The sequence below is a fragment of the Rattus norvegicus genome, chromosome 1 (assembly GCF_021556685.1).
Source record: "Rattus norvegicus strain SHRSP/BbbUtx chromosome 1, alternate assembly SHRSP_T2T, whole genome shotgun sequence".
Taxonomy (NCBI): domain Eukaryota; kingdom Metazoa; phylum Chordata; class Mammalia; order Rodentia; family Muridae; genus Rattus; species Rattus norvegicus.
In genome coordinates this window covers 215,748,886-215,757,449 of record NC_141534.1, presented here as the reverse complement: position 1 = coordinate 215,757,449, position 8,564 = coordinate 215,748,886, and the positions used below count along the sequence as shown (strand labels likewise).

The 8,564-nt window shown below is 56.3% G+C and overlaps 1 protein-coding gene across 1 annotated transcript; it reads right to left on the bottom strand.

Moving 5' to 3' along the window:
- Window positions 1-1,292: 1,292 nt before the first annotated feature.
- On the bottom strand, window positions 1,293-5,324 carry Ap5b1 (adaptor related protein complex 5 subunit beta 1). The gene is made up of 3 exons (NM_001271032.1): window positions 5,266-5,324; window positions 4,717-4,887; window positions 1,293-4,613 (listed from the first exon to the last, which is right to left on the bottom strand). The coding sequence occupies exons 2-3, from the start codon at window positions 4,864-4,866 to the stop codon at window positions 2,133-2,135; spliced, it is 2,631 nt and encodes an 876-aa protein (NP_001257961.1). The 5' UTR covers window positions 4,867-4,887; window positions 5,266-5,324; the 3' UTR covers window positions 1,293-2,132.
- Between the last annotated feature and the right edge of the window lie 3,240 nt (window positions 5,325-8,564).

Sequence of the window (8,564 nt, the reverse complement as noted above, 5' to 3'; positions counted from 1 at the left end):
ACTGAGATGCTCTCAGTTAGACATAAAGGTGTCACGGCGCTCTCTAGCAGCAGTAGGCTTCGTGGGCATGGGGACACACTGGCAGCACCCACCATCTCAGAGCACTGCAGACAAGAGAGCTTGCCCGGCCAGGCAGTAGCTCCAGCGGTGGCTTCTGTGGAACCTGCTCTCTAGCTTCCCTAACAATTGTGTAAGGAACTGACCTACATCCCTTCTCTACTCAGACCAGCTGGAGAAGTTTCTAGAATGGCCAGCTTCCTGATCTGGCAGTGGCTTTCAGGGTGAGTGCTATGTAGCTGCTTCTTTCTCATTGAAATCTCTCCAGGCTCAAAAGTCTCGGGAAACTTGAGGATCCGGAAGCTCAGAAAGTCACTGAGCTTTCAGTGGCTGGCAAGGCCCATCCCGCACATTATAAAAGTTGTCAGCAGTTTCAGGTGAGGAATCTCAGGTGGACCTGGCCACATGGCCCATAATGCTACAGCGGCTTCCCCGAGTGGTCACCTGAGCTGGAATGGCCTTTTTGGTGACACAGCTAGATCTGAGTGACCAAACTCTTGGAAGCAACTCCAGTCCACTCACTGGCTCACTAGCTAGACTTGAATGGAATTTTCTTCTTTGGCCTGTTGTAGATGCCAACGTCTACCTCTGGAGTGTAAAATTACTCAACAGGAATAATTCATCGCCACAGCTCACACCAGAACCTGGCCTTTTGCCACAAACTGGCCTAAGCCTTTTCTCTTTCTCTCCTAGACTGACTTGTAAGAAACCCTGTAAGATCAGGGGTGTCCCCTCCAAAAAAATCCCCTCCCCAGAACAACTGAGGCCCAAGGTCATTCTATCACTCAGCGGTAACCAATAGCTTCTCCTGTGCATCCTGCTGGGGTCTTCTCGGGGCTGAGGGCTGGGGACTGTGTCTGTGCGTCCTGTTGGGGTCTTCTCAGGGCTGAGGGCTGGGAACTGTGTCTGTGCATCCTGCTGGGGTCTTCTCAGGGCTGAGGGCTGGGAACTGTGGCTACTGCAGAGCTCTGTTGAGTGAGGCAATGGTGACCTGCCATGGGGTGACCAAATCCTATTCCCTCCCAGCCTGACCTCAGGAAGTCACTTAACTCCTTCAGCTGGCTACTTCCTCGGCTGTGGGGGGAGACCTGCAGCAATGTTTCAAGGATGACATGAGGTAATTATATGTGGAATACCAGCCTGGTGCCTGCCAACAGTGATGGCCTCGATGTATCTGCGTCCTCGGTGTCTTGCACATTTGGAGAAAGGACCTGGAGACATTCTCAAGTTCTTTGTTTTTTTTTTTTTTAAATTTATTCATTTATTACATATGAGTACACTGTAGCTGTCTTCAGATACACCAGAAGAGGGCATCGGATCTCTTTATAGATGGTTGTGAGCCACCATGTGGTTGCTGGGAATTGAACTCAGGACCTCTGGAAGAGCAGTCAGTGCTCTTAACCGCTGAGCCATCTCTCCAGCCCCAAGTTCTTTGTTTTTGAGACAGGGTTTCTCTGTGTAGCTCTGGCTGTCTTAGAACTCACTCTGTAGGCCAGGCTGGCATCAAACGCAGCAATCAATCCACCTGCCTCTGCCTTCCAAGTATTGGGAGGAAGGTGTACCACCAACACCTGCCTGAGAACAGGAATCTGAGGAGATTCCTAAGCAGACTGGATCTCCTAAGAGCTGCCATTAAAAGCTAAGTTTGGGGGGTTGTTTTGAACCAGATCATGTGGGCCCTCCATTTGCTCAGAACTGAACCTTTCTGGCACACCCTGTACAGTTAGGTCCAACCAGCTCTACCCAGGAAGGGGCTATGTAGTCACCCCTGCTCCAGGCTGCTCGCTCACCGTGTGAGCTCAGCTGGAGCAGAGTTGGGAGGCCCAACCTCAAGCTCCAACCTTCATGAGAAGTTGCACAGGGCTCTTGGGCCAGGTCAGACCCAGTGAGAAACATGTTCGGACTATCTGGGCAAGAATTATGGAAGTCTGTAGCTTGCTCCTAACAGGGGTCCAAAAGAAAACAAGCCAGCAGGAGTTGTCAGTGAATGGGCGTTTATGGGGCAGCAGCTACAAGAACGTGCTCCTTTGGCAGGCTCTCACACCAGCCACAAGTACAGTCTCACCTGGCATTGCTCAGTGGGCTGCAAGCCCTCGGAGGTAGTCCCCCACCAGGGGCAGCACAGCCCAGTCATCAGTCCTGAGGGCCACAGGCACACCGTGCACCTGAGCTTTCTCCAGGCGCAGCAGCAGCATGGAGTGAGGAGGCAAGCGGACAGCTATGAGGTAGGTGGTAGGGGGCTGCGCCACCACGACAAAGGGCTCTAGGTGTTGGGACACCAAGGCCTCCAGGCCCTGTGGCCCAAGTGGACACCACACACGACTTTCTACACCCTTTGGCAGGCAGGAGTTCCAGAGCTCATCAAAGAAACACAACTCAGAGCCCTTGGGGAGCTGGGGGAAAGGCAGGAAGAGGTCAGCAAAGTTCACAGACAGGGGTGGTAGGTGGGCATGGCACGTGAGGCCGGCCGGTGTGGTGTAAAGGGCCCGGACATGCAGGCGGGCGGGGGCTGGGCTACGGGGCTGCAAAGGCAGGTGCAGAGGATGGGCAGGTTGTCCTGGACGCACAGAGGGTATGTGGACAGCCTCCACAGGCTCGTACAGTTGTCCTTCTACACGAAAGCGCAGCTCCAGAGAGTACACAGGAGTATCCAGTGCCTGCACCTGCAGATGCAGCACCGGGAGTGGGCCTTTGGCCTTCTGAGGCCCCACACTCAACTGAATTGGAGCTGAGGTCTCCTGCACCATCAGTGCTGATGCGAAGCCCTGGTTCTCAGCCATCAGTGACGAGGCCAGCGCAGGGGCAGCCAGTGAGGGGCCCAGTGCCATCCCCAACTTAGAACTTGACAGATGGGACAAGAGGACATAGTACAGTCGGGCATGGTCCCGCCCATCAGCGTTCTCCAGCTGTCTGGCCAGTTCCTGCAACAGGTCTGCCAGCCCCTCTCCCCCACCCGTCCGGAGCAGAGCACGGCACACCCGCAGTAGGGCCTGGTGTAGGCCCCAGTCGGTGCAGTGTATGGCTGCAGCCTGTAGAAAGCCAAGGATGGCACTCTGAGTGGCTCCCTCTGCCACCTTTGCCAGCATCTGCAGGTGCCAGCGAAGTGCTTCGTTCTTGCCTGGCCTGGCTACCACCTCTCGTAGCAGCACCTTCCTGAGGGGCTCTCTCAGCTCAGGGCTTACCTCATCTAAGAGGTCCACAAAGTGGGGAGCCAGGGAAGGTCGGGCTCGGTACAGTTGGGCCAGCCCATGGACCAGAGATGTCTGGACTGTGGGCTGTCTGGTCAGGCAGCTGGTAACGAGGTATGAGGCCTGGAAACAGAGAGTGGCCAAGGCTCGGGGACCGCCATCCACGGCTGCCCTCTGCTGAAGACCGGCCAGCAGCTCCTGCAGGAACCACTGTGGGCCCTGAAGCTGGCCTTTCTCCTCTTCCTCATCATCAGCACAAAGCAGGCATAGCAAATGCAGGCGGGCCAGGAGGACCATTGGGTCATGAAGGAGACTGGGCATGAGGCCCCGGCGTAACTGGGGCCCCAACAGCAGTGGGGCAGCCTCTTCCCCTTCTGGACCTAATGGACAATTCTCAGGGAAGCTCAGGATGCAGTGCAGGTAAAAGAGGTGTGTGGGCGAGGGTAAGGCTGGGTGCTGGGCCACCAGGGTAAGCCTACGGAGCAGGAGCGCTTCATCCTGAGCAGTGAACAGGGCCTCACCGAAGGCTGCCTTGAGAGATAGAACTGAGTGTAACAGTGTAAGCTGTGCTGTGCCCAGCAGCCGAACTAGCTGTGGCTTGAAAAGCACTGGTGGCTGTCCCCGAAGACCCTGAAGGGCCCAGCCCAACAGCCACACAAGTTGGGCCTGAGCCACGGGAGTGAGCAGATAGGAAGTGTCCAGAAGCTGGGCCACCGCAGCCTTCAGCTCTCGAGTGTCCTCAGGGTTGGGATCCAGAATTGGAAAGTCACGTTCCTCCTCCCCAGCTGTGGGCCAGCCGTGCGCCTGGGGCTTAAGATGGTCATCCCATTCTTCAGCCAGTGTCCAGTCCCAGGGACAACTCCCAGGGGAGGAGTCCTTAGCCACAAGCAGGCCTTGCAGGCCAGCCCCAAACCTGGACTGTACCACCAAGGTGTTATGCAGAACAAGGGCGAGAAGCAGGCTGACAGGCTGGATGGGACCCTTTTGCCCTAGGAGGCTCCGCAGCACCCCCAGAGCGCCGGCCAGCAACCCAGGTTTACAGCGCTCAAGTTCTCCAAGGCATTCACACGCTGTGGCCTGTAGATGGCGCTGCTCTGAGGTGGTTCCAAAGCTTCGTCCCATGTCTTGGCCAGAAGCTAAGCCAAGAAGTAAGGGCAGGAGCCGGCTGGAAGCTTCCGAAGTGGGTCCGAGAGCACCACCTGACACCAGGGCTGTAGTGGCTGCTAACAACAGGAGCCTCCGGAGAGCTGAAGGTTTTGAGGGCAAGAGGACAAGCGTGTCCAACAAGGAAGTGGCAGCAGCCTCCGCGGCAAGGGCATCAGGCCAAAGTTTGTCAGAGTACTCCAAGCTCAGTGTCAGTAAGGAAACCTGAGAGGGAGGATTTAAGAGGAACTCATTAAATTCAGCACGCAGTAGTATGAAGTAACCATGTGGACCATGGCAAGGCACGCGGGCAGGACCTAGGACCTACCTTGATCAGCTCGCTTAGCTTTTCACTCCTTAGGTCACTCAACAGGTCGTGACCCAAATCCTCACCTTCAGCACCTGCTAGAAAGGCGGATGGGCTGGCTCGGAAAGACCCCAGGCGCTGGGCCCAGGCTTCTCGACTCAGGGGACCCATGGTCAATCATCCACTTAATCTCTGCGGAAAGAAGGAGCAGATCCTTCGGTCACAGACACCGAGGCGAAGGAGCGCAGGCCTTTACGGCCGCTAGAGGGCGCCCAAGTCCTCCGCCTTCCCTGAGGGGCGGCTGTCACCCTAGGGCCGTCTTGCAGACCCCAGCAAAGACGCCACCCCTCCCCGCAATGCCCAGGTCCCAAGATGAAATCTGGAGGCTTCGGAGATGATGCCGGAAGCAACAGCCCAGGCCTCTACAGGATAGGACCCGCAGCGATCCGGGTGGGGGTGCCCGGGAGGTGCGTGCTGAGAGCTCATTAAGCCTTCCGCCTACGAAGGGCATCGAAACCACAGCGTCGCTCGGGTCCCTGGCGCCCGTGGTAACGGGTCGGCCTCTCTCACCGCTTGAGTCAGCTGCCGCAGGCGCTCGGTCGGCTCCTTCCGGGCTGGCAGGCTGGCGGCGCGGGCCGGGGCGGGGCGCGCGGCGCGTGGGCGGCCGGGACGGGGCGAGCCCAGGGGCGGGGCGTAACGGAGCCTCCGCCTGCCACGCCCGCCAGGCCGGCAGGTGCCGACTCGCTGGTTTCGCCAGGTCTGAGTAACTGTCTCGCCGTGCAGGCCCCCTGCCCCGAAACCGCCGCAGGCACGGGCAGGGGCGGAGTTTGGTGGGCCGGGCTCTGGGTCCGCTCCCCGATTGAACTGCGTTCCCAGGCCCTGGAGCAGAACAGCGGCTTGGGCAGATCGGGAAGATGGCCAGCGCGTCCCCCAGTCGTCCCGCCCGGGTCGCGGGACCGCACGCTACGGCCGGGCTGCTTGAGTGCGGGTCTTCGGTCCGCCGCTGGGAGGCGCGCGAGGCGGAGTCCCTGGGCAGAGCAGGAAGAGCAAGGCGTGGGTCACTGCGGGACCGGTCAAACCGGCGCCGCAGGGCTTGGCTTGGCGTCCTCAACGCTGACCGGGCGTCGGGGGGACACCTTGCTCTGCTTGGGGGTGAGGAGCCGGCGCCAGAGTCGCAACCGGATGGTAGCTGTTGACCTTTGCCCGAAGTCGCACGGATTGCCAACAGGGGTCGGGCGGGCTCTAGAGTACAGCGTGCGGGGGCGGGGTCTTAAGAAGCCGCGAAGTCGAAAAACAACGGGAGTCTGACTCTGGGAGTGCGTGTTGGCGGGGCCTGGAGGGTCACTCAGCTCGTAACACACCTAATATGAACGGAAAAACCAAGGCTTGAGAAGACAACGGCCGGGCTGCCAGATACCTGGGGCCAAATAGTACATACACACTGCCTATCGGAGTCCAGAGGGCTGCATCTGGGCCTGTGGCTCAGGAGTTCCAAGCTGAGGGTGCCCACTGGCCTGCTAGTTTCCGGGGGCACAGACCTTCTGGAGTCTAAATCTCATGCTCACAGTCCTATAAAGCCTCCTGCTAGTCACTTTGAAGGTGAAACACCTAAGCCCCCATTGCTAGCTTCTGGCCCCTATACTGACCTGGCTGCATATGAGAGTGGTGAGGTAGAGTCCTAAAAGGACGGTTGCCTGGGACACCAGAACAGGGGAAGTAGAAGAGAGGATGAAGACGGCGCGGGGGAAGGGGGGGGGGTCGGGCGGGATAGAGCAAGAGCAGCTAGAAGACCTGGCCTCGGCTTTGGCTTCTCTGGGTTCTGGCACCACAGCTGACTCACAGGCGACAGCTCTAAACCACTTCCCTCTAGGTGCCTCAGTTTCCCCATCTATAAATTGGGAGTGATGACTACTGTTCAAGAAGCTTTGGGGTGGGGCGCCTGGCTAATTAGGCCCAAGATGAAAGGGGCCAGGGTGAGAGCCCCTGGGCTGGGAAGGGAGGTTGGAGTAGGAGCCTGTCTGGTTGGCCTGTCTGAGGCCCAGAGGGCTCTGATAACTGCAGGTCTGGTCTCCCAGCTCTCCGGGAGCCAGAAAGGATTATTAAATCCTGTTACAGTTGAGGAGAGAGGCTTCCAGGGGTCAGGGAGTCCAACTCTGGCTGTGTCCCAAGCTTCTGATGCTGTAGCCTTTGCCAATCTCCAGCCTCCCTGGGCTTTGGTTCTTTGAGGTGGCATGTGTGGTTTCCAGAACTGTGATGGATTTATCTTCCTGAACTTACCAGGGCTCATGGCCAGCCCTGGGTACTGAGGGTGGGTACCTGTCTCACATGGACTTTCAGAAGCTCAGACAAGGCAGAGTCGTTTGCACAAAGCTCCTCAGCCTCTTGTAAGTAAGACTAGGTTTCTACTACATGCTCCATCTGCTACCCTCAGCGCTCTTGATGTCCAAGTCCACCAAATGGGCCCTGTTCTCATCTGCCTGCCCAAGTATCCTCTTAGGAGAGGCAATGTTTGCTTTGTCCTGGCGACAGACCAGGCAGAAAAGAAGTGCCCTCAGCTCCTCGTCAGGCCCTCTTGAGAGAATGACCTGTTTGGTGTAAGGAAACAGGCATTTCCCTCATCTCTTCCCTCCTCTTCTGCATTTCCACCCCTTTCCATGCAGCTGAGTTCTTGGGAAACCCTAGACATTAGGCTAAAAAAGAAAAAGTTAATCCTTCCTTGAGGGGCCCTGGGCCTTGACTTTCTTATCCATAAAAATGGGACCTACAACAACCCCATACCCATAGCACTGGATACTGTGGATACAGGGATGTTCACAAAAGGAGTCCATGGACCAAACAAGCATAGTAGGTATCAGGGCAGGGGCTGTGGACAGGAGGGTTGCTTCTAATGTGCACAGAGTTTTCTTTTGCAAGGTGAAAACTGCTGGCTAGTTTTATGTCAACTTGACATGAGTTAGAGTTATCTAAAAGGAGGGAAGGAAACTCGGTTGGGAAAATGCCTCCATAAGACCCTGCTGTGAGGTGTGTTCTTAATTAGTAACTGATGGCGGAGGGCCCAGCCCCTTGTGGGTGGTACCACTCCAGGGCTGTAGAGGAAAGCAGGCTGAGCAAGCCATGAGGAGCAAGCCTGTTAGCAGCACCCCTCCATCACCTCTGTGTCAGCTCCCGCTTCCAGGTTCCTGCTCTGACTTCTTTCAGTGTAAACCAAATAAATCCATCCCGCCTCCGACCTGCTCTTTCATCACGGTGTTTCCTCATAGCAATAATAACGCAAACTAAGACAAGAAGCCCTGAAGACTAAAACCCCCCGAACTGTACATTTTGTGACAATGGGTGTTGCAGAACTGTTACAAACGGCATTAGTCGGGCCAGCCGTGGTGGCGCACACGTTCCATTGCAGTACTCAGGATGCAGAGGTGGATCGCTGAGTTTCAGGCTAGCCTGGTCTACATAATGAGTTCTGGGCAGGCAGTATAGAGAGGCAGCAAAACAAACAAAAAGGTGTTATTTTTAGTCTGTAGTCCCAGTATTCAAGAAACAGGCAGAAACTTCATGGTCTGTCTATAGAGATCAAGGTCAACTTGATCAACTTAGCAATGCCCTACTGTCTCAGAAAGCAAAAAGAGAAATGGGTACACATTAGAGGTAGAGGGCTTGCTTATCGTGTACAAAGCCTAGTACCTACTATAGTAAGACAGTTGATTTTAAAAATTGTGTTGTAAATAGGGTCCCTTGGGGCCAGGGAGATGGCTGTCAGTAAAGTGCTTGCTGCACAAATACGAGGACCCTAGTTTGAATACCCCAACGCCTACATAAAAGCTGAGTGCAGTCGTGCACACCTATAATCCTAGTGCTAGGGAAGCTGGAGC

Coding starts and splice junctions, on each gene's coding strand:
- Ap5b1 (NM_001271032.1), bottom strand. CDS start 4,866: ATGGGTCCCCTGAGTCGAGAAGCCTGGGCCCAGCGCCTGGGGTCTTTC. Junction 4,614..4,716: donor AGCTAAGCGAGCTGATCAAG/GTAGGTCCTAGG, acceptor CCTCCCTCTCAG/GTTTCCTTACTGACACTGAG.